Genomic DNA, 26,092 nt, shown 5'->3' on the forward strand with positions numbered 1-26,092 from the left:
ACCCGGATATAATTTATAAGTAATGTAAAAATATTTCCACACCACAAAGCCATGAACTAAATGAATCATGGCTAAAGTAAAGTAGTGTTTACTTTTCCGACTGGAAACACCACCGTAAAAAGTGGTAAAACACTTAATCCTTATTTTGACATGGTGACTAAGATGACGTATGTTATTATGTTATGATAACCACACAGAGAACATATCTGTGAGTGAATACAGTCATATGTTTCTGACCAAGGCTCCAGTGTGTGAGTTCTTAGTGTGGTGTATAACAAAGGTGTCAGCTCCATGTTGTTTAAGCTCATCTTGTACAAAGGATGTGAAGGAGGTGGCTGTTCTACACTCACTTCTTATGCTGGGTTATCAAAAGAGGTTTCTGCCTCAGACAGTTTTCTAGGTCAGGGGAGCTCCTCCTGTGCAAAAACACTTCTTTAGTGAAGAAGTATTGTACCCAGGTAGTAGCTGCAGGTTGCTAATGCACTTTACATTGTATTATTAATGATTATCCAGCAAAGTCTTTAGGGAAGATGTTTTTTTAAGATGAATGAAGGATCTTCCTGTATTTTTCCTTAAAACATTATTAAAAACCTATTTATTCTCCTTGGCGTTCAGTCCCAGCTAGGCAAGAATCCTTGGCTTTCTTTTTTCCTTTTTTACCCTTTTATTTGTCTTTTTTTATCTCTAACTCTGTTTTGGATTGAGTTTTTATTACTATTTTATTCTATTGTTTTTACTGTTTTTAGTATTTTATTCTTTTTATTGTTTTTATTTATACCCAGTTGTGTATGGTTTATTCTATTTTAATAACTGTACAGCACTTTGGTCAACTGAGGTTGTTTTTAAATGTGCTCTATAAAAAATAAACTTTGACTTGACTTGACTTGACTTTACTTAACCCATAAGAACCCATGGTGACACCCGTGTAACAAACATGTTAAATCTTCTATTTTTTGTTACCAGGCTAAGTTTAAAACCCATTTAACAATTCTAATCCGTTAATAGTTTGTCCTGTATTGCATTTAACTTGTTTTGACCATATTTCCTGAACAAATTAAAGTCACAATTTTGATAAACAAAAAGACACATGGTTATTTGTATTTATTTATTAGCGATTTATTATTATTATTATGCTACTTTAAAACAAATCTAAAAAATAATTTGTTGTTAAACGGAACTAATAATGTCACAATTTTGATAGATGTTGTGGAGATGCCGAGAAAAAGGCAAATTTGTGTCTAGTTTTTTTAAATTTTAAAATACGAAATATTCTAAACATAAATATTCTAAACATAAATACTATAAGCGCCCAATGTAATGTTTATGTCACATCACAGATCTTTGACATTTAGGGATAGTGTTTTTGAAAACACATCAGAAATGGTGGTATATCCCCCATAACTTTCCTTTAAGGATAACTGGCTCTGGGTTCTTATGGGTTAATGTAGTACCTGTACCTGCTAACCATAAAGGGGCAGTTCATCCCAAAATCAAAAATACTAGATTGTTTTGGTGTAAGTTGTTAGGTGTTTGAGATATTGTCTTCTCCCAAATAACAGAAGTTGGTGCTTAAAGTGTAAGGTCTCTTTCCAGAATCTCTTGATTTTAGGGTAAACTATCTCTTTAAACAAGTTTTTGCGATGCAGTTTTCGTCCTCAACAACATCTCCACTTCATTTCAATCAGTTTTGTTTGTTTTCACAGGATTTGGCGTTTCTTTGGCGGACTCGAGGAGGTGGTGGACATCTGGTCCCCGGTAGACATTTGGTCAGTGCGGATGGGACTTAAAAGACTTCAGAAAGGGCCTGGTTGGGAAAAGGAGTGAGTATGGACAACCTTTCTGACTTCGGGGGCTCCTGTCCATCCACAAGGAGGGAATGGGAGTGAGTATTAAAACTTCACTGTGGTCTTTATTGTTTTTCTGCTCCATTTAGAGTACTTTATATGTTATAATACTTCTTCAACATTGAATTATTCCTAGTAGAAATGCTGCCTTAGTAATTTAAACCATGTAAAGGGTGAAAGAAAGCTGCTCTGGGTCAGAGAAGAGATGAGAAGAAGATGTTGGTTTTGAAAAAACTGACTCTTCAGAATGAAGCAGATCAGTTTTCTGGTATATTTTGTAAGCATGTAAATCCTGTTGAACATGCAGTATAAATATATGTAGTATGGTTAAATACTGGTTCACCATTAGGCTTTAAATTGCATGTACTTTCACACTAATTTAGGCTATTTTTGATGCATTATTGTGTGAAAAAACTCAAAATGTTTAATTTATGAAACGCATATCTTTCGTCTTAAATGTAAGTGGACATCCGTTAGCCTCAGTATTGTCACTGGCTTATTTTGGCTCACTGATAATGTAGACAAGTTGCTTAAATCTGTAAATTATACAGTTTTATTCTTATGCCTCTTTCACTATTGAATTATTTTAATGTTTGGCATATTGGATTGATGAGACTTTAGGTTAAATATGGATTAAGAAATAAAGTTATGAATATAAAAAAAAGGGCCAAATGTTAAAAATACATTGCATGACACCTTAGCGATAGGCTACAAATACATTTTGCAGCGTCATCCGACAAAGTGAACATTTCTTACAGATGTTTTCAGAGCAGTTGCATCTGTAAGGGGTGATGAATTATTTTAATGAATCACTGTGTGGCTTTATTTACATTGATGTAACACAACAATGAACACAAACACACCCCTTATTTCTGACTCAACTTTTCCTCTAGTTGCTACCTGTTTTACCTGTAGTTTCCATGATTCACCATATCTAATACCTCTTAATCTCCTCTTTCACGTATAAAGGCTTTATAAAGCGTTTCCTGCCCTTTATGCTCTGGCCCAACCAATAGCCCACATCACTGTGTACACGTAGAAGATAGACGAACCACTTTGTCTTATTATGATATGATAAATAAATACATTCCAGGAATAAAGCAATACCACCATTTAAGTGTTTTCTTACTGAAAGTATTAATTAAATACAAGCATCTTATTGCAGTCTGTATATGTTATATATATTCACTAAAGTCTAAATATTAGACCCGAAACAGAAGCGATATTTTGGCTTTTTAATGAATTACTAACTTTTAACATGCAAAGCTATTGCTATACTCTTTCACTCTTCTTCTTGTATATTTGCAACACATGACATGCATGATTGCAGACAATTGGCACAGATAGAGAGAGAAAGAAGGACATTACTTAATAGATTAAATGAGAAAATAGCCAAACCTAATCCGAGCCGAAGGCTTTTTCTGAAGCCAACTGCAACCCAAAGGAACTCTGCAAAGTGTCAAAAAAAATTGCTTATCTGTGGCTTTAGTAACACGCAGGTTACAGGTTAAAGTCTTACTTAGGTGAGGCTGTTTACATACCTCATTGCTTTATGACTTTATGAGTATTGATAAGCTTGTACAGTATATTAAAGTCTACACGTGCGTTATGGAGTAGTAAATATCTAATACCAGTAAAAACAATAACACTGGCACTTCCTTTTCCTCTTTGACAGAGCAGAAGGTGTCTTCTCATACATAAAATGTGATTCCACGTGTTAAATCTGCTGCCATGTTTCTTGTTATCTTTATACTTCATCAAACAGCATCATCCCAAACATCTGTAGTAGAATGTTTACATGCCACAGTGACCGAGGAACACAAGGCAGTCCAACTGGGTTACTGGGTTATTCAAACACACTCATTGTCTTCTGGTGGTGCATATAGATTAGCCAATTAGTACACAGTTTGTTTGACTGAAGACACTGAAACTTCATAGCAAGATAAGCATGTGTATAACTGACAAATTTAAAACTATGGTAGGCGGATTGTTTGGTGTTAAAAAACAATAAAACCCTTTCACCTTGTTGTAATTCAAGTGTTCTGAGAGAACAGTAGACATGTCTCTGTTTCCAGGCGTTAGAAAATCTAGCCCCTGACAGGAGACTTGTCATTAGCATTAGCTTCTTTGCAAGCTCTCCCAACCAACATGACCCTAGGGACATTCTCCACCATTATTAATATGGATCAGTGACTTTAGCCCCATATCCGATAAGTGAATTGCATCAGTATCACAACGCTGCACAGATATTGGATCAGATTGCTCCCGTTGCTCGTCAACACTAAAGTGTTATTAGTGTGATATTTTTTATGACATGGTATTAGTAGTCATTCTCCTACAAAGAGTCGACCTCTGCTGCACTCAGAAAAATAACTCATTGGATGAACTCAATTAAATTGTGGGCAGAATTTCCATCCAACAAATATATGTAGCCCAACATGTATGTATTGTATTTAAATTGACTCATTTATGTCGAGGAGAGCTAAAATAAAGAAATTGTGTTCGTTCAACCTAAAAACATAGAATTGGAAAACTGAAAGTCGTTCTTTTTGGGTTGAAGGGAAGGACAGGGGAGTCAATTAATACGTTTTAGGTTACACTTCTTAAACTACTTCTGATTTGATTTTAATTGATATATTTTCATTAGATAAACAATACATTAATGTGTCACATCTAAGAAGGGCTTGAATCATTTTTTTTAGTGTGTAAAAGGGTCGACAATGTATCATGACAGAATTTAAATACCATGTGATAACACTGTTAAATTGTCAAAGAAACTTAATTTACCTTGTACCCTTTTTCTGTTTTCCAGCACCAACAGCTGTGTGGATGATTTAATGGATGAAGATGAGAAAGACAGGGCAAAAAGGTAATTTATTAAATCTATTTTTATCAGTTTGGACTGAACACACGGTACAGTATTACTTTGTACAACTGTACTCAATGAATTTGTAGATTCTCTTTCTGCTCTTTGAGTATTGGGAGATGGAAAACATGCAAGAACATGCAAGAGCCTTGAAGATTCAATGTGACATTATGATTAATGATTAATACCGAAATCCATGAAAGTCCAGCTTGGCATAACTTTTTATTAAAATTATACATCATTCATGTAAGAATGCATTCACAAGTGCTGATTGCTTTTTGCACCTTTTCCTCTCGCTTCCTTTCAGCCATCTAATGTAATTAAATATTTCACACATTTTTAAAGGTGTTTAAGTCTTTCTCAGTGAGAACTCCAGGTGTAATACTTGTTGTCTGGCTATTGAAAAGTTTCTTGTTTTATATATATGGGAAAAAGTTACTTTAGTAATGTTGAGGAAGCTATGTCTAATTCCTACAATTTTTGTACTAGTTCTCCCAAAATACCTTCTTTGAAATGTGTGATTTGTCCTACAAAGTGTGGCCTTGCCTGCAGTCCTGGCTAGCTTCTGTTTGGAAAATCAGTATGCGTTAATCTACAGGTGCTTAACTGGCTGAGCTTCCACCTGCGATACTGCTGATTTCTAACCGTTCTCCTGTGTTGACTGCTGCAGGGCATCTCGGAACAAATCAGAAAAGAAAAGAAGAGACCAATTCAATGTGCTCATCAAGGAGCTATGCACCATGCTGCAGGGTCAGGGACATCCACGCAAGATGGACAAGTCTACCATTCTGCAGAGGACCATTGACTTCCTGCAGAAACAGAAAGGTAGGAAAATGTAACATAGTCGCTGAATGCTAAGCTTGAGAAAGACTGTATTGTTTCTACTTTTAGACTCACCTTTTTGCTGTACATTGCCCCTTTTTTTCTCTTGTTACCACAGACACTTTATCTCAATCTTCATCTTGTCTTTTTCAGACATCACTGCACAGAACGAAACTTGTGATGTGAGACAGGACTGGAAGCCTTCGTTCCTCAGTAATGAGGAGTTCACTCAGCTAATGCTGGAGGTAAAGCTCAGGAGGATGTGTTTTTTATTACAAAAAGAAAGGAAACCATCTCCCTAAAATGCACATGGAGAGTTGAGAGCAAGATGACACGATGAGAATTACATTTTGCAGCTGAATTATAAACCTTTTTCATGTTCTTATCTAAAGCAATGTTGGATATGTAAGCGCTCCCTAAGAGCAGAGGAGGCTCTCTGAGGCACCAAAAAACATTTTGTAATGCATGTAACCAGCACAGATGATGGTGATATGATATGTGACAATTTAAGAGTGCAATTTTTTAATTTACGCCTCCACACCTTATTACATCAGCTTCAAAGTGCCCAATTTCCCCTCTCTTCTTGCAGGCCCTAGACGGTTTCTTGGTAGCATTAACTACAGATGGCAACATCATATACGTATCTGACAGTGTGTCTTCACTTATTGGACATTTACCGGTAAGTAAGGAAGCTGTTTAAATTGTTTTTATTATCACATTTATTTTAGTATTGGTAAGGTATAAATGCCGCTTGATTAGAAACAGACCAATTGCTTGTTTACTGTTATTTATTGTGTGATATTTGACTAAGAACTGATATCTGCAGTTACCCTGATGTGGTGTTGATAGCAGACTTTTTATCTATGTTTTGATGCTCATTTCATTTTTGTTCCCAAAACACATTTACAAGAGATGGTTTGGACACCATTCATAGTCTTTTCTCACTTGGTTTTAAAATGTGTTTCTGTGATCCCAACACAAGCAGACAGCTGAGACGCAACATGCGTGTTCATATTTTATTACTGCCTACGTCACTTCCGCCAGAAGGGCCAAGGGCACAAATATTATATCCACATTCCCTCCTGTCACGTTAGTGTCAGTAAAGCAAGAGATATGGCTGTCACCAGAGTCAAATACGCCTCGTCTCATGCAATAATTTGGAAAGAATGTCACCAAACACCATGCCCTGCATTTTATGACTTATTTTCCTGTTGCAGATGCATCAGCACGCATTAGCTATTACACTACAAAAGATGTGTAATCAAATGTAACCCAGGCAACCTCAGCCAAGTGGTTTGAGTTATTGTTATTGTTATTGTTAAAAAGATCCTCATTAGCTGTCACCAAAAGTGGGAGGAGCTAGTCTTCCTGGGGTCTACAAGACAAAACAAAAATCACTTAACAATTAAACATTGTAGACATTATTATATACAGTACAGGCCAAAAGTTTGGACACACACCTTCTCATTCAATGTGTTTTTCTTTATTTTCATGACTATTGACATTGTAAATTCATCAAAACTATTAATGACCACATGTGGAATTATGTACTTAACAAAAAAGTGTGAAATAACTGAAAACATGTCTTATATTCTAGTAAGCAAAGGGTGGTTACTTTGAGGAATCTAAAATACAAGACATGTTTTCAGTTATTTCACACTTTTTTTGTTAAGTACATAATTCCATATGTGTTCATTCATAGTTTTGATGCCTTCAGTGAGAATCTACAATGTAAATAGTCATGAAAATAAAGAAAAACGCATTGAATGAGAAGGTGTGTCCAAACTTTTGGCCTGTACTGTATAAAAAAATACATAACAATAATAATCATAATAAGAGCTGCCATAAGCTCTGAGTGTATCTGAAACGACTTAAATGCTTAAAGGTCAGAAATCCAGATAATCTCCTGTGTGTCGTGATTATGTTACCTATATTATTGCACATGACGTCCTCTCCAAAAAACACTGACCATCACACATGTTGTCTTTTGCACCAGTCAGATATGGTGGACCAAAATATCTTGAATTTCCTCCCCGAGCGGGAACACGGGGAGGTGTATAAGCTGCTATCATCCCACATGCTGATGACTGACCCCATTGCTGCTGACTTCCTTGACAGTGAGTATCCTACTGGCCGTCTGCTTGTCTGATCGGGAGGTCAGAAGTTTATAATGTGGGAGAAAGACTGTGTACGTCCAGTAATAGTCAGTGTTGGTATTTTTCTATTTATGTGTCACAGTCCTGTGCAGATTTCCATTCCAGAACAGCTCTAACAATTGTTGTGACACTGGCAACGTCACGTAAAACTCTTTAAATATAGAGCAGGTTGCTGAATTGGGGTCTAAAGTTTATTGGATTGCTGATTAGTCTGGATCTATGATTAGCCTTTTCGCTAATAATAGGAGCTAGCTTAGTATCATAGTTAAGACTTTAAATCACTGTTATGTTAGCACAGTAATCCAAAGCAATGTAGTATATGGGGCTCAAGACACTGACCTTAATCCTGTGTTACTATTGGGCTTTTCTGAGGAAGAGAGATGGCGAGGAGCTCGTGTCTCGCTCTATACTTAGAAACCTAAATAGCAAACTGTCACAGAGACATGTCTAGAGCCATCACAATCTCTTTGGCACATTTCAAAAGAGACATCCATCTTTTTGCTTTCTAAAAAGGAATGTCGGGCTTTTAAAAGGGATGGTATGGAATTTTTCCTTATTCAGCAGAAATGACATGCTGTGTTTCAACAAAATGACTGATTTGCTGCGGAAATAAATCACATTACACAAGATGTGGATTTTTTAAATTCCTTTTGTAATCCCATGGCTCACTTCAAGTAGTGCCCCTAACTACCTTGAGCTGCCCACTCAAAACAAAGAATTTTGAGTTTCTGTGAAGTAACAATCTGAGTGTAGCTGCTAGCAAATTATGGACACTTCCATTGTCAATTTGCAGAAAATTCAGAACTCTTATTGAGGTCAAAGAAACAGGTTTCTCCGTCAGAGAGTTCACATTGGAGAGCGACTGAGTCTTGAAGTACTTTTTTTATGCTGTGTAATTATTAAGAAATAATAATTTATCTGCTGTTTTTCAGATGAGGCACATATTGAATTTTGCTGCCATCTAGCCAGAGGTAACATAGACCCAAAGGAGCCGCCTGTATATGAATATGTCAAGTTTGTTGGAGATTTCAAGTTTCATAACAATGGTAAGGATTTTTATTTTCTCCTTGCTGAAAACACTCTGTAAAATGTGTAACGTCAGTCTAGTTGAGGTCCATAAAACCTCTTAATTAGCATTATTTTAACAAAAAAATGTATAAACGAAAATGATTTTTCATGTCATAAAATGAAGAAGGATGTCCTGACCAACTGTATTCTCCCATGTACGCTGTGTTCTGTCATTTAGTGCCTACATCTTCTTGTAACGGGCTCGATTTGTCGTTACCAAGAAGTCTGCAGTCTTCGCTGGAGGAGCAGGTCTGCCTCATCGCTACTGTACGATTAGTCACTCCACAGTTTCTAAAGGTGAGACCAGCTTGGATCTTAACCACCTAAAAAAAGTCTATGTTTGTTTGTATGTACAGTACAGGCCAAAAGTTTGGACACACCTTCTCATTCAATGTGTTTTTCTTTATTTTCATGACTATTTACATTGTAGATTCTCACTGAAGGCATCAAAACTATGAATGAACACATATGGAATTATGTACTTAACAAAAAAAGTGTGAAATAACTGAAAACATGTCTTGTATTTTAGATTCCTCAAAGTAACCACCCTTTGCTTACTAGAATATAAGACATGTTTTCAGCTATTTCGCACTTTTTTGTTAAGTACATAATTCCACATGTGGTCATTAATAGTTTTGATGAATCTACAATGTCAATAGTCATGTAAATATCAATGTTGGCCCGCGACTTTATCCAAGTTTTAAATTTTGGCCCACTGTGTATTTGAGTTTGACTCCCCTGGTCTTTGGGTTTAGGGCAAATTTGTTTGTTTGAGGCAATCACACATTTTGGTCTTACTCCATCGTGTCGAGCACGCTCTGGAGATTTCTTGCTGCACGCTGTGTACCTTCCAACTGATTACATCATTAAGATACATCTGATCCCAAAGGTGCTCTCTGAGTTAAAATCTGGACACTTGGCAAGACGCTGAAGTAAATTAACATCCTGTAACCTTTCTGAGATCCTGTAACTTTGAGTTTAACTCATTACCAGTATAGTGCTTATACCTCCACTCTTTCCAAACATGAATGGAAAAACAGACAAAGCTAATGGATTCCACAAATGAAGGGGCTGACAGGTCTTTTCATTTCAGTTTTTGCTTTTTTCTGCCTTAAAATGTGCTGGAGCTCAGAGAGCAAAAGAGCCAGAAGAACCAGATTTATTGGACAGACTTCAACTCTCCCCTCTACTTATTCCAAAAAGTAAAAGACACTGATTACACTGATTTGCCAGATGGAATGACTGTAATAGTGAAGTCTGGACCATATGACACATGGAATATTTTTTCCTTTAGATTCTCAGATACAAGAGAAATCCCTGCAGATACTGATTTTAATCTGCATTTTTTTTCTCTCTCTCTACATTTAACATATGTTTTTACACTTTATTTCTATTCACATTATACTTGTATGCTTAATGTTGATAACAACATATTTTTCATAGTACAAGGATAATACCTACCTACACTGTAAAAAATAATCTGTTAAATTTACGGTAAATTACCGGCAGCTGTGGTTGCCAAAACTTCCCCGTAAAAAAAATACAGTGAGGGGGTTTTCTACTGTAAATTTAAATGTAAATATCAGCAAAAACTGTAATTTAGACTGAATAATCACATTATTTTTAGGGTAATTATGTCATTGTGACATCATGGTATTTATCTATTAACTTTATAAGAAAATGTTATATTTTTACAGCAAAACTGTGTGTTTCCTACAGTTTATGAAAGTAAAAGTAAAAGTTTTGTGTTATTCTTTGTTTCACGGTAATTAAAAGTGTCTACTACGGCAATGCACAATTTTAAATTTTCCACCCTATTTCTGATGCGATTTGACAGTGTTTTACTGTAATTTATACAAACATTTTTTACAGTGTAGCAATAAGAACGTAATTTCTACTACAAAAATGATTAAATATTTAAATAATCTAATAATATTTAAACTGCCTGCATTGCACTTCAACCTGCTTTATGTTGGAGTCGCTGTTTATAGTGGATAAGCTTCAAATCTCCCAAAATACCTCTGGGAAAAGAGAAAATACAAGACCGGTCATTCCTTAAAAACACATTAGTGACCTTCTCATTCTGTTGTTTCTGTTTAGGATTTGTGCAATGTGGAAGATCCTTGTGATGAATTCACATCCAGACACAGCCTCGAATGGAAGTTCTTGTTTTTGGATCACAGGTAAGAGATTTGTATGATTCCCTCTCATATTAACGGGCAGTGTAGCTTTATCTTTCTTAAATGTTTATCATCTTCAATCAGCTTCAAGCCACACATAGAAAATCTTGTGAAGAAGCTGATTTTAAAATTGGGTTTTTATTTTCGAAATAAGTTGTGTTTTTCTTTTAATGTAAAAAAACGTCTTGTCACTGCAACGTTTTTATCTGTGTTGGATTACGGAGATCTTTTGTACATGAATGCTGCTGCTAAATGTCTTAGAATGATTGATACTGTTTATCAGCTTCTTTGAGGTTCATTACTAACTGTAAAATGTCCACTCACCATTATGAATTATACTCTCGGGTAGGATGTCCTGCTCTGGCCACTCCAAGGGCTAGTCATTGGTTTACTTTCATTTATAGGCAATATTGGGACTGCTGCCTTCGTACATTTGCAGCTTAATTACTGTGAGAAATGCAGGATCTTATTCTCATCCTTCACAAGATCAATTGTTGCTTTCTGTCCCTTCTGCTCGTAGAGTTGGGTAAAAGGGCATTTGTTTACTCTGCACCTTATTCTGGAATATGCGCCAGAAAGAATGGAAATTAACTGAATTTGTTTCTTTGAGCACTTTTAAATCCAAACTAAGAGTTATACCCTCTTAATCCCTTAAAGAAAAAGAGGTTCTTAATCTCAATGGGATATTCCCTGGTTAAATAAAGGTTAAATAAAAAATAAAAAAAATCTTCTTTTCTGTTTCAGAGCTTCACCAATCATAGGCTATTTGCCCTTTGAGGTTCTCGGAACGTCTGGCTATGATTACTATCATGTGGATGACTTGGAGCTCATAGCTCAGTGTCATAAGCAGCGTAAGTAACTCTGCAGCTTCTCTCTTATCAACCACCAGATCCAAGAATCCATCTCTGAAAAATTGGTTTACATTCTTTTTTCTCTCCCCAGTAATGCAGTTTGGAAAGGGTAAATCCTGCTACTATCGCTTCCTGACCAAAGGTCAGCAGTGGATCTGGCTGCAGACCCACTACTACATCACATACCACCAGTGGAACTCCAAGCCTGAGTTCATTGTCTGTACTCACACTGTTGTCAGGTAAGCACAGATTTTTGCACCATGACGGTACTCTAATGCAGTAGTTCTCAACCTTTTTGAGTCGCGACCCCCAATTTAACATGCATGTTGTCCACGACCCCCCGAGAATCTCACACGCACAGTTCAGATCATACAAACTCAGTTGATACGACGAATTTTGGACAAATAATGAAGCAAACACCTCTCTGTCTGTGCATTTATTTATTTTTTTTAGATTTTATGACACAAAATGATCAGAAAAAGACAAAATGACCACAAAAAGACACAAATTGACCAAAAAAGACACAAAATGGCCCAAAAAAACAAACAAAATGACAAAAAAAGACACAAAATGCCCCAAAAAACAAACAAAATGACAAAAAAAAGGATCTGTCACACAAACAAATAATAATACTAAATAAATAAATAAAATAAAAAGGGACATTTAGAGGAGATATACAGAATGCTTGGAAAAAACAAACAAAAAATAGCTATAACAATTTGTATATGTTGTGCCTAGAGTTTGACCACCAAATCAGTATACTAAAAACAATTACTGGCCATTTAAAAGTTATATCAATTTATCTTAATTAGAACCATCTATGTTAATCATCTAACGATGAAATAGACTCAATTAGGGAAAGAATGGGATTCCAAGTTTTATAAAAGTTGTCGGAGCACTTTTATTTAATTCTAACTGTGCAAAAATAACAAATAAAACCTAAGTTAAAAAAAGAAAAATTGAGGTTAAAGTCGATATAGACTTGTCACACATACTTTTTCTGTCTTGTTTTCCAGTTATGCTGAAGTGCGAGCTGAAAGAAGGAGAGCGTTTGGCTTCGAGGAGCTGTCTCCTCCTGAGATCGCTCCCTCTTCAGTCAAGGTGAGACTCACAAGAGCATGTGGCATCTGCAAGGTCGGTTTTTATTTCAACTTCACATCTGACCCTCACTGTTCAACGTCACTGTGTCTTCCAGGCTCAGGAGCTGTATCTGGACATCTGCTCCACGCTGGACCCTCCGCGGGACCGAGACAGCGGTGCACGTTCGGTATCCTCCCACAGCTCCCGGAAGTCCTCCCACACAGCCATGTCGGACTCTGCATGTGAGTCATCCTCTGGTCCCTGTGGTGCTAAGTCACTCTACAGCAGGTCAATGTGGACAGAAACCGTGATCCTATACGGCTGCTGTTATAGCTGAAACAATGCTTTAGAAAAACAATCCATTCTGAGACTTTCAAAGGCAACAAATAATATAGATAGATAGATAGATAGATAGGTAGATAGGTAGATAGATAACTTCTTTATTATTTTTATATATGTTCTGCACAAAATACATTTTTGAGTTATCCTCACTTCTAACCATGTTTATGCTGATTCTATAGAAGTGCAGCACTTATATATTATATATATTGCAGTGATATACAAGGCCACAGTGACCAAAATGCAAAAAGAGCAAAACGCGCCTTTAAACAGCTTGTTGGGGTTCAGAAACTCCAAATACTTACTGTTTATGACATCAATATTTCTCAAATATGTGTTTTTATTTTTAAGGTATATTCAGATCATGAAAACCTTCCAAAGCACTTTAAGACTTATTTTGAATTTAATTCTCAGATTCACTCTTATTCAACGCGTCAGTCTTTAGATCTTCATCCTCCAAGATTTCTGACATGCAGAGGTCAATTTATTGTTCAATTTAGGGACCAAATTATGGATAAATACCTTTTCGCATCTGGCAAGGGACTGCATCTCTGTAAAATGCTTCAAAAGATGTCTAAAAGCTCATTTAACTGCTGTTTTAAAATTCTAATTCAAAGCCAAACGATCTCCTTCTTTCAGCACGCACGCACGATAGATAGATAGATAGATAACTTTATTCATCCCCGAAGGGAAATCCGGTTGTCACAGCAGTCTGGTATTCAAGTACAATAAAATACAATAGAATAAAATACTGAGGTAGCATAAATAAAAACAACAATAGAAAAAAACACAGAATAGAACAAGAACAAGGACACTTAAGAAGTTAAAAAGAAGAGAAGAACATCAGTTGGTAGGATGGTTGGCAGATGATGGTAATAATTAAACTGGTGATATGATATGATAGCAACAATACTATAGTGACTAGACGGTATATTATAATAATAATAGTACAGTATATAATATATATAATATAATATGTAATAATAGATAACAATATGAAAATAAAATGAAAAATATAAATAAAGTAATAATAAGTAAAATAATATGATATATAATAATAATAGTAATAATAATAATAAATAAATATGACTACTGCAGCGATAACACTCGCTTTCATTGGATTAAAAAACTGGTAAATGTTAGATCATGCTTTAGAAAAATTCAAATCAGTTGTTTGAAATAGATTGAAGCCTCAGAAGACTTTGTGACTAGATTTAAAACTTCTGTAAGTAAGCAGAGCAGAAGTCAATAAAACACCTACCTTATTATATGTGGGTGACGGTGCATCTATGATGAAATATTTCCAAGGCTTACTTTAGCGTGCCCTGTTTGTTTGAGCCTCCAGTCTCTGTGACTCTAGCTGCCCTTCCACCCACCGTCTAATGCACTGAAACACTTCGCTTCCATCTGCATGTGGCAGACTCATTACAGCTGCTGTTCATAAACAGAGCTGCTGCTGCTGCTGCTGCTGTCTTCCCACACAAATATACACTTTCACTATTTTCAAAGACATTCATAAAACTGGTATCTGTCAGAAAACAGCTAGTAGATTGTTTTTATATTTTGCGTTGGCTACGATGAAAAAACATCCGCTGAATGCATCACAGTTTGTGGGTTTTTGGTCAGAGGCAGAATGAGTCGGCCAATCAAGGGCCAGTGAATCAGCAGCGCTGTTATAAAACCATTTTATCAGTTGTTAGGCTGAAGTTACTCTGCTTAGGAAGAGCTGACATCTTTCTATCTTTTAAAGATATGTAATATGCAAAAGGAAGCATACACTATGCCTATTGAAAACATATTTGATTATTGTTATTTTGTCTGCTTGGACAGAGCCTGATTCCTATTAACCCATTGAAGCCTGGAAAGCAGATATGTTGTTTTATAGTATTTGTATAAGCTCTCAAATACTTTTTGAATTTCATTTCTATCTGCTACAGAGGCTGAAAAATCTATTATTTAGTAGAAGTGTTGACACTTATGTTGAATTTCCAGAAAAACTTCAGGTTTTAGGGGCTGATTTTAAAATCGCCCAGAGGTTTTACAGGCATTTCAGGCCTCAATGGGTTAATGGTATAAGATATGGCCAGATTTTAAGTTAAAGACGACAAAGAAGATGTGACAGTTTTAACGTTTGCAAAGATGTCTACTTATTGTGTATTGTGGCAGCGATATTTACTGAAATTAGCATGCAAACCAGCTGGTTAATCAAGCCTGGTTCCTCAAGAGGCGACCGCTAACTAAAACTTAAATGAATACCTGATGTTACACACAAACTGAGATTGTGTTTAAGAGACTGCTGCAGAGCATTGTCTCCTCACTGCTGTGCTGAGTGAGTAATCTCTACCAAGGCAAGGCAAGACAAATGTATTTGTATAGCACCATTCATAAACAAGGTCATTCAAAGTGCTTTACAGAGGCATAAAATAATTTGAAATATTAAAATACTTATTATTAAAATACAAAAGACTTTAAAATAGACATTCAAAGCAGTAGAAGCTGCAATATAAGAAGATATTAAAATATATTAAGACAGTAAAGTTGTATTCAGAAGATGATCAAAACAGAAACTCCAAATACTTACTGTTTATGACATCAATATTTCTCAAATATGTGTTTTTATTTTTAAGGTATATTCAGATCATGAAAACTTTCCAAAGCACTTTAAGACTTATTTTAAATTTAATTCTCAGATTCACTCTTATTCAACGCGTCAATCTTTAGATCTTCATCCTCCAAGATTTCTAACATGCAGAGGTCAATTTATTGTTCAATTTAGGGACCAAATTATGGATAAATACCTTTTCGCATCTGGCAAAGGACTCCATCTCTATAAAATGCTTCAAAAGATGTCTAAAAGCTCATTTAACTGCTGTTTTAAAATTCTAATTCACACACAAATACACTTTTTACAGAGGCATAAAATAATTTGAAATATTAAAATACTTATTATTAAAATACAAAAGACTTTAAAATAGACATTCAAAGCAGTAGAAGCTGCAATATAAGAAGATATTAAAATATATTAAGACAGTAAAGTTGTATTCAGAAGATGATCAAAACAATTAAACCGAGCAATTAAAAAGATATCTATTGTATTTATGAGAAAGCTGAAGTAAGCAGTAATGTTTTTTTAGTCCTGCTTTAAATAAGCAGACCTCAGGTATTCAGGGAGCTGCTTTCACAGGTGAGAAGCAGAGAAACTAACTGCACCTTGCTTGGTTTTGATCCTGGGAACGCTGAGTAAACCTGTCCCAGATGACCTAAGAGGTCTGGATGCTTCATAACAAACTCTCAGATACATCTGGGCCTGAGACCTGTCACTGCTTTGTAAACAAGTAAATCTATCCTTTGACACATGGGAACCAGTGCAATGATTTGATACCAGCTAGGAGCTAGATTACCAGCCGATCTGTTCATTGCAACAGTCTCTTGAATGCAGAATATTGCTTTGTGTAGCTCTTAAATTTAGTGAGGAAAGTTCATTATCATCGTGTGTTTAACTGTGCACAATCGCTGCATACATGCATTATGTAAATCATGCAACACTTCCACAAGGAGCAAGAATATGTGAGCAAGTTTTTAAATGTTGCACCTTTTAAAGTATAACTGTTTATACTTCCAAAAGGATAAACAAGTCTCTTGCTGCCTTCCTGCTGATTTAAGGAGATTATTGAATATCAACAAATTATTGATTCAGTGAAGTTGTTCTTGTGCCGAGCACCAGAGCAATGTCGGGGGAGTGATTGACAGATTACTGGATTTAAGAGAAACTGTATCCCACTTGTGAAGGGAGCAGAAAACCAAGACGTTGTATCTTAACAGTTCTAATGATCTAACTCAGGGGTTCCCAAAGTGTGGTGCGTGGACCCCTTGGGGTGCGTGAGCTGCTGCTAGGGGGTGCGCGAGATGAAAAATGTAATGGCGGTCTGATAATGACACAACTACATTTTTTTCCCCCACACAATAAAGACGTGTTATTAATTAATTAATAAATACAGGCTATTTAATTTTGTGTCATTTTTTGTTCATTTTTGCATCTATTTTGTTCATTTTAGCATCTATTTTTTGGTTGTTTGGTAATTTTTGGTCAATTTGTGTCTATTTTGATAATTTTGTGTCACCTTTGCATCTATTTTTGCTTGTTTTTGATCTTATAATGAAGCGTAGAAGAAGTTATCTTCTTCCATTTTTCCAGCCTGTGTTATGATGACGGGGTTGTGTAACCTCCACGCTCATTTAAATTTTCTGCAATTTTTGTTCAACGCGGCTCAAAATATTATAACATTTTCCCAACTAATCTGCTTTCTATGTAATATGGCTATAAAAAATCTAATTGCATTTTTGTTTTTTGAAGGTGTGGGGGATTGGGTTGGGACATAGAAGGGGGTGCACGGCTAAAACAGTTTGGGAACCGCTGATCTAACTGATAGCATCAGTCTACTATTATCAAAGTGTGTTTAAAGGTGTTGTGTCTCTTCTACAGCAGCTAACTCCTACACAGAGGCCTGCACGCCGTCATGGCAGCCTGCTTCCATCGGGACAGAGAAGACGTCTACCAGACTCCAACCCAGCAGTTCAAAGGTGAGTTTACAGTGTTTACGTGTCTCTGTCTGAGATAAGGTGGTGAAGTGGGAAACAACTGCACAAAGTTGACACAATATCATGCCACAGATTGTGTTAAATTGTAAAACGTTGTTGTTCTCCCTGTAGAATTTGACACAAAGACAAAATTCCTTTGACCTCGTTCCCCAACTGAGCCTCCCCCTTTCTCCTACCTGCAGCAAGCACTCCGCCATGGTTAGTGTGTAGATCTCCTCCTGCCTGTTGCCTTCCTCTCCTCTGTTTGTGCACAATATCTTATTGTTAGGACTGTTGCTGCTCTATGTGTTTATTTCATCTGTTGCTTGTGTCTCCAGTGCAGACCCAGTTATAAGATTGTATTCTAAGAGCAAGTGGAAAAAAAGATAAAAGCATCTAGATTATATCTGAAATGTGTTTTTATTATAACTTTCCACATATTGTTTGTATTTCTCAAAGAAATCACATACCCATATAATATCTTTTCACACAAAAAGGGCAAAATGACAAGAATATGCCATTAAATGACTCATGCTAACTTATCATCTCCTTGAAAAAAGAAACATGACTGAAGTCAAAAAGAAAACCTCCAGGTTTTTCTCATGTCTCTGTTTCTGGATCATGTTTTTGCAGCAACCACAGCAGCAGTTGTCTCCTATGTATCAGCTGCAGCAGCCCCAGCTCTGTGTAATGAACCAGCTGAAGGAGCAGCTGGAGGAGAGGACGCGCATTCTGCAAGCTGACATTAAGACGCAGCAGCAGGAGCTGCACGACATTAAGGAGAAGCTTCACCTCGCTAATCTCCAGGTAAAACTCCCACAAACAACAAAGTATAAAAACAACTGCCCATGTCATGTAGAACTAAATTTTGCAATAAAAGCAGCAGACTTTAATCTAGACGCAAAAAAAAAAATACTAGGCATTTACGCATCAGCTGTTAAGGAAAGTCAACATCATTTTGTGATCTTGCGTTACCTAACCTGTCACAGCGATGGTGAAATGGCCCCACCAAGAGGCAGCTCACACTAGTTCAACCACAGTTATAACCACTATATGACCCCCAAAGACTAGTAGTCATGCCTGCTGGGTGTAAAGTTGTTTTCGTTTTTGTTATTCAGTCATAGTTTTAATCTCTTAATGTTTTTTTAAGCCAACTATTTTAGTTTGTCAATGAAATCTATTGACATTTGAGTCCTTTTTATTGTCCTTAAATATTGAACATTTAAGTCATATAGGATGTTATATATATATTTTTTATATATACAGTACAGGCCAAAAGTTTGGACACACCTTCTCATTCAATGCGTTTTCCTTTATTTTCATGACTATTTACATTGTAGATTCATCAAAACTATTAATGAACACATGTGGAATTATGTACTTAACAAAAAAGTGTGAAATAACTGAAAACATGTCTTATATTCTAGTAAGCAAAGGGTGGTTACTTTGAGGAATCTAAAATACAAGACATGTTTTCAGTTATTTCACACTTTTTTTGTTCAGTACATAATTCCATATGTGTTCATTCATAGTTTTGATGCCTTCAGTGAGAATCTACAATGTAAATAGTAAAAAAAAATTATTTTCTAAATATAAAATAAAGAAAAACGCATTGAATGAGAAGGTGTGTCCAAGCTTTTGGCCTGTACTGTATATATATATTTTTTATTACACTGTTTCTCTATACAAGGCCAATATAGCAAATTAGTTTCTTGTACCTGACAAGTAGCCGAAACTTGTCAGGTACAAGAAAGTAATTTGCTATATTGGCCTTGTATAGAGAAACAGTGTAAAAAAGTATAACAGTAGGCCTAATGAACCTCTTCAAGATAAGATGTTATATTGTCTCTTCCAGTTATTTTTTATTGAAGGAATACATCAAATGTCTCTGAGTCCTCCTGACTGTGCTCATTGTAAGCTTCTGGTGTAGTCTTAAAAGAAGCCACAGTCATATTTCTTCACTTTATTTTTCAAGGACATGCTGTGTGTTTATAGGACAATTTTCTTGTCTCGGCTGCACAATACGGTTTATTGTTTTCTATTCTAAACTACATTTATTCTCATAGTTTAAGGTCAATAATATTACACGCTAATATGGTCACAGTTAGTGTATGACGTCGGTGCTATCTCAGCGTGCTTGTCTCAGTCATGGAAGGAATAAAGGCCATTGATCAACATATTTAGTCACAGTTAATAAAATTAGTAGTGTGAAGGCAAATAAATCTGATGCATTACAGCAGGGTTGTCAAACTCTGGCCCGCGGGCCACATTTGGCCCGCAGTGTAATTTTATTTGGCCCGCGAGGCAATACCAAATTATTATATAATTATTGTACTATAAAAGCTGACCCGCCGGTATTATACGGCGCATTTACCGCTAATACTAGATTTATTATTGTTATTTTATTTTTAAATGTATTAACCTGTTGAAAAACTTTATTTTGATATTTAAATCAGAAGGATGCAAATAGAAAAGAGGCATACGATTTTTATTTAATTTTTATTTAATAAATTAATGACATTGATGTGTTTTTTATTTGAAATTTGATTTTGCATGTCTGCACTATTTAGTTATATATATTGTATGTTTATAAGCGTTGCTGGTTCCATATTTAATGTTAAAGCAAAACATGTTTGGTATATATTAAAAGGTTTATTTGTTCAATGTTGGCCCGCGATTTTATTCAAGTTTTAAATTTTGGCCCATTGTGTATTTGAGTTTGACACCCCTGCATTACAGGCATACAGCCGTTACAAGACCAAGCAACATCATTGTGGAGAGATTTAACGAGGGATAGATTAATATTTTCTGTGTATGTGTGTGTAAGATGTTGTTACAGCAGCCTATCCACAATGACTTTGGCCAGACCCAGCAGCAGCAGCAGCAGCAGCAGCAGCAGCAGCAGCCGGGCTCGGGCCGGCCGGCCCAGCAGGGCCAGTCGGGGGTGATCAGGCAACTCTCAGGCCACCCGAAGCCCCAGTCCTGCGGAGGTCCCCACAGTTCATCCCCTCACTCACTCCTGAGAGAGAACAGCTCACCATCAACGCAGGTACAGAGCTGCACATGTGAGAAATACAAATGTGAAAACTGTCCAAACAACAGCTGTTTGGAAAACAATCCTCCAGTCATTAGCAGCTAATGCTAATGTAGCCTGCTTCAGTGTTAGCAGACAACAGGAGGCAGGTTATAATTCAGCCGTTAATATCAGCCATTACTGAGAGATACAAACATCACAACAACAGGTGGTAGCATTCCATCGTTTTTTTTGGTTTTTATTAATTTTTCATCCAACAACACACAAAAACATAACTTCACAATACACAAACATAACATCCACATAAGAAAACAAAAAACAAATTAAAGTCCTGCTGGGAATCACATTCCTTCTTGGTCACTCGTTAGTTCTCTGTATCTAATGATCTTTCACCAGTCTTTGTCGCTGTTCCAGGTCCTGAAATATGTCCATTTCAGCCATTTGTCCTCCAACTGCATTTCCTGCAGTCTTAACCCATTGACACCTAAAACTTCCTGTAAAACCTCTGGGCGATTTTAAAATCAGCCCCTAAAACCTGAAGTTTTTCTGGAAATTCAACAGAAGTGTCAACGCTTCTACAAAATAATAGATTTTTCAGCCTCTGTAGCAGATAGAAATGGAATTCAAAAAGTATTTGAGAGCTTATACAAATACTACAAAATGACGTAAACGATTTCCAGGCTTCAATGGGTTAAGCGATGTGTCAGTTTTTCCATTATATAGATTTCCTCTATTATCTCTATCAGCATTCCATCGTTTTTATGTGCTGTATGTTGTTTTTCTATCTCATCTCCAGCAGAGGATTGCACGCAGCGGGCAGGTGAGCGTTCCCGTGCAGACGAGCACCAGCGTGACGATGCCCTTCTACAGCAACCCCATGATGTTCTCTCAGACCAACACCAGGTCTCTGCAGGACGCAAACCAAAGACACACAGACGGCGAGTTCAACCAAGATGGACAACTACGGTGAGAGACCATATCTCCTATTCAGCTGCTGGAAATCACAGGCAATGTCAGCAGTACGGGAAGTTATCAAAGACTGTAGAAGATGAGGGTGTAGTCACCATTTTGGCCAGTACCATTTTAGTTTTTTTGGAGGCAGAAGTGACCATATTTGGCTGAAAGGCCAGGTCAGATATTGGTAACAATAGCTAGAGAACTTGGTTAGCAATGTGCATCCTAAATTCATGTTAATGGTGATATAACTTTAACACTTATCTGCTCTACTCTACTGCCCTTACTTTTTAACTACACAATGTTTGACTTGTGCTTTTTATTATTTTATCTTTTTTTTATCCTGCTGCATCTTATTTTATCCTATTTATACTTTTATTTCTATTTCCCTGTTTTAATTGACTGTTTTTACTGTTTTCAATTGTGTCTTGCTGTTTTTAATGTGTATGTAAAGCACTTTGAATTACCTTGTGTTGAATTGTGCTATACAAATAAACTTGCCTTGCCTTGATATAAATTGGGATAATAATTTTGGCTCGGAAAAACAGACTTAATTTGAAATGTGCTGACGTGTTTTGCAACCCCAAATCCCTAAAAAAAAAAGAATAAGCATGTTATCCCATTATGTTTTATTTGCAATTTAGACAATTATTGTTTTTTTAAAATACGCTCTGTCTTTTTCCTGCAGCATGCTCCTCAACCAGCCGATGCAGACTTTGGTTCCCACTAGCAGTGTCACCTCGCAGCCTTCCCAGTGCAACATGGGCATCTCTCAAACCATGTGAGAACTTTTTAATTACCCTGTGCACACACACACACACACCTATCTGTTTGCGTGATGCTATTTCATATTGTGCCTAAGTTCCTCGTTATGCCCTCCCAACAGATACACTTTGGAGCAGCAGATCATCGGCCCGTCGTTCTCCATGCAGCAGGTCAACTGTAACGCCGTCCTGGTGCCCTCCCCGGTCTTCACCTCCCCCATAGTGCTCCCACACAACAACTTCATCACAAACCAGTCCCAGTCAGCCTACCACACTCAGCCTCAGGCCTCCCAGCACTCTCTGCAGCTCCAGCAGCCGCAGCAGTTCTTTCAGGTACAACGTCCTTGCAGCAGGATTAGTCACTGTGCATGTAAATTGTATTAGGTTTGAGGGCTTTGGTGTGTAGGATTTAATGGAAATTTGTGGTGAGGTTGCCCTCCGCTCAGCCCTCCCTTTCCAAGCATGTCAGAGAACATACAGTGGCTGTTAGGAAACACAAAAAGGTAAAAAGCCCTCTGAAGAGCAAGTAGTCTAGACGGAACTGTCCAAAAAGTGAAAGTGAGGAGCATTTATGGGTACAAGTCAGGAACCGGCCTACTTTACTTATTTCAAGGGTGCTGAATCCCCAAAAAAATGGTTCCCAAGCGAACATTTGAGTTTTTGACCGTCTCATTTGCATATCAAAATGGTGGCCAAATTGCCCATCTTGCTCAGTCATTGGACCATTTCCCCTAATATTCAATCTATCACTTTTAAATGTTCCAGTTGGTATTTTGCATATATATATATATATATATATATATATATATATATATATATATATATATATCCAATCCAATCCCCTTTATTTATATAGCACAATTTTAGCAAACACAAGGTTTCCAAAGTGCTGCACAAACAATAAATACATAACACAATACAAAGAGATGTAGTAAACAACAGATCAGTAAGATGCAATAAGATAAAATAAATTAAAAATGGGATAAAAATAAATAAAACAAAATGTAAAATGTACTGCCCGCACAAAATAAAATATGCATGAATACAATAAAAACAAAAAATCATAAAATCATAAAATCAACATAAAATCAACACTCTACGTGGTGTTAAAAGCCAACGAGAAGAGGTGGGTTTTAAGAAGAGATTTAAAATAAGACAGTGAGGAGGCCTGTCTGATGTGCAGCGGCAATTCATTCCACAGTTTTGGAGCTGTATATACATAAAAAAGACACTGAGCCTCCACTATATTCTTGCTCTGACTCTAGACTATAGATCCAGAAACTTAATTTCCTCATCTTTGATTGCCTACTTACAAAAAAACTAAGGGGAAATGGTCCAACGACTGTGCAAGATGGGCAATTTGGCCGCCATTTTGATATGCAAATGAGACGGTCAAAAACTCAAATGTTCGTTTGGGAACCATTTTTTTTGGACTCAGCACCCTTGAGATATGTAAAGTAGGCCGGTTCCTGACTTGTACCCATAAATGCTCCTCACTTCTTATAGAAGGCCTTTATTCTGAAATCCGTCTAGACTAAAGTGTTCAGTTTGTCCATTCTGGGCTTCTGTACGTGAAGGTGAAAACATGCGCCACAAAATGCAAGTTAGAGATTCTTAGTTTCAGGTGATTTGAAAGCACAATTATATTATATTCCATTATGAGATCCCCCTAAATCCTACACAGTGCTCCTTTAAATACATGTATTATGTGCTTGCTTGTTGCATAATCCTGCTTTGTGCAATTATGCACGATTTTATATTTAATTTTTTTATTATAATTTTAGGCAGTACGCTGCATCCGAACCCTCCGTTACCACAGCAACAAGCTACAGTGTCATTCTCACAGGCTATTAGAGATTTGTTTTATTTTCAATCTGTCTAAAAAACGAGGCTTTGTCGCAAAGCTGTGATGTAATTTAAAATGTGTTGGTTCAGATTAATTAATTTCAAGGGCCAACACAAGTCACCAGCTGTTAAAAAAACCTACAGGAGATAAAACGTGTTAGTCTGGTGGAAAAACACAGTTGATAAGTGGCTTACTTTAATCCCTGCACACAGCAAACAGAATATAGCATCAGTTCACTGACAGTCAGAGGTCAGAGATGCTTTAGTCTCTGAATGATCACTTTTTAATTTTGTGGAATAGTGTTAAAGTCATAGATGCATCAGGGACTGTACAAAAATGAGGTGAGTTAAATGTTTTAGTGGAGGAGGGAAGGGCTTCTAGTTTCACTTTATTCTGCATTTTAACAGAGCTACGGTAAAGTGAAACATACTTTTTTTTTTTTTTTTGACATTTATTTTTATTGAGCGCTGATAGTACAGGACATGTACAAAAATACAACATTCACAAAAGAAAACTTGGACCAATGCTCACATAATTTTTTGTTTTTTGTATGAATTACCCCCCCAACAAAAAAGAAAAAAGAAAAACAAAAGAAACAAGAAACAAAACCAAAACAAAACATGTAGGACACTGTATGCATTCTAATTGCAATAATACTTATACTTATAGTAAGGAAAGTTAAACATACTTGTGATATAAAATGCATCTGTAGCACAAGCCAACTTGTTCTGCTAAAAGGTGAAAGGAAAATATTGAGGCAGAGACGAGGCTGCTGCCTGTATTTGTGGCAATAACTGTTCATTTAGTTGCTCTCGGAGGATTCACTGTTGTATTTGCCCAAATCGCACGTTAGGAATGGTGAAAATGATGGCAATCTAGAAATTACTGTTACAATAAAATTACAAAAATTACAAAACCTCTTTACAATCAATGACCCTTCACATAAAACACCGTCCTCACATGAATGGAATATTTAAGGATTACACCGTTGTTATTCGACTGCAGATTCTTTCTCAGCAGCAAGTAGAGGATGTTTTTTATTAGAAATTATTGGTGCGATTTTCAGTATTTGAAGATTCTTTTTTTCTCAATGTTTGCCTACAAATCCTCTCAATTATAGCTCATATTGTCCAGTTTCTCTGTTAAAAACATATTGCCAAAATTCTTGGTAACACTTTACAATAACCAACTAAGTGATGTTTATAGATAGTTTATAAACCAATTATTAACATTGTTAACATTATTTTACAAAGTGCTATACATATTTAATCTTTAAATGTTTTAAACCAATTTCTTAAAGGTATATGAATCATTTCAAAATCATTAACATACTTAATGTGGTGTTAAAAATGTTTAAATGAGTGCAACTAAAACTATTGATAAACTAACAATTATAATTTAATTGTTTGTTAATGGTACAGTAACTATAAACTTACATTAATATTCCATCTATTTGTTGTTTATAAATTATGTAGTTATTTAAACATCAATAAATGATGTATTTACCATTCTAAATGGTCTATATATGGTTTATAAATGATGATTAAACATTAATAGACTATCTGTTTTCCATTTATAAATGATGGTTATTGTAAAGTGTTACCAAATTCTTGCAAAAATCTCAGCCTGCTGCCTCAAATAAACTATTTCCTCAGTTATTCCTGCACCAGGGGAGCCATAGGGCGTTAACAGTGGACTATGATCCATAAA

General features: G+C 36.2%; 2 protein-coding genes across 8 annotated transcripts in view; one reads left to right on the forward strand and one right to left on the reverse strand.

Annotated features, from left to right (window-relative positions):
* The window catches only part of npas2 (neuronal PAS domain protein 2), a 56,628-nt gene that overhangs the window by 27,432 nt on the left and 3,104 nt on the right, over window positions 1-26,092 (forward strand). The window contains exons 2-21 of one of the 7 annotated variants that reach the window (XM_059351899.1): window positions 1,704-1,882; window positions 4,657-4,713; window positions 5,381-5,535; window positions 5,686-5,777; window positions 6,122-6,211; window positions 7,529-7,649; window positions 8,621-8,734; window positions 8,935-9,053; window positions 10,857-10,939; window positions 11,681-11,787; window positions 11,879-12,026; window positions 12,804-12,888; window positions 12,983-13,109; window positions 17,690-17,787; window positions 17,917-18,003; window positions 18,418-18,591; window positions 20,612-20,833; window positions 21,615-21,784; window positions 22,461-22,553; window positions 22,635-22,869. In XM_059351899.1, the coding sequence (XP_059207882.1) occupies window positions 1,827-1,882; window positions 4,657-4,713; window positions 5,381-5,535; window positions 5,686-5,777; window positions 6,122-6,211; window positions 7,529-7,649; window positions 8,621-8,734; window positions 8,935-9,053; window positions 10,857-10,939; window positions 11,681-11,787; window positions 11,879-12,026; window positions 12,804-12,888; window positions 12,983-13,109; window positions 17,690-17,787; window positions 17,917-18,003; window positions 18,418-18,591; window positions 20,612-20,833; window positions 21,615-21,784; window positions 22,461-22,553; window positions 22,635-22,869 (2,433 nt within the window). In that variant the 5' untranslated portion in view covers window positions 1,704-1,826. The remainder of the gene's footprint in view (window positions 1-1,703; window positions 1,883-4,656; window positions 4,714-5,380; window positions 5,536-5,685; window positions 5,778-6,121; window positions 6,212-7,528; window positions 7,650-8,620; window positions 8,735-8,934; window positions 9,054-10,856; window positions 10,940-11,680; window positions 11,788-11,878; window positions 12,027-12,803; window positions 12,889-12,982; window positions 13,110-17,689; window positions 17,788-17,916; window positions 18,004-18,417; window positions 18,592-20,611; window positions 20,834-21,614; window positions 21,785-22,460; window positions 22,554-22,634; window positions 22,870-26,092) is intronic. The other 6 variants (XM_059351901.1, XM_059351900.1, XM_059351906.1 and 3 more) reach the window with 6 other exon arrangements.
* Window positions 21,851-26,092, reverse strand: part of LOC131986796 (gap junction beta-1 protein-like) — a 94,906-nt gene continuing 90,664 nt past the window's right edge. The window contains exon 3 of the transcript XR_009395707.1: window positions 21,851-22,239. The gene's annotated coding sequence lies outside the window, so the exon portion shown is untranslated. The remainder of the gene's footprint in view (window positions 22,240-26,092) is intronic.

This window comes from Centropristis striata, chromosome 15 (genome assembly GCF_030273125.1).
Source record: "Centropristis striata isolate RG_2023a ecotype Rhode Island chromosome 15, C.striata_1.0, whole genome shotgun sequence".
Taxonomy (NCBI): domain Eukaryota; kingdom Metazoa; phylum Chordata; class Actinopteri; order Perciformes; family Serranidae; genus Centropristis; species Centropristis striata.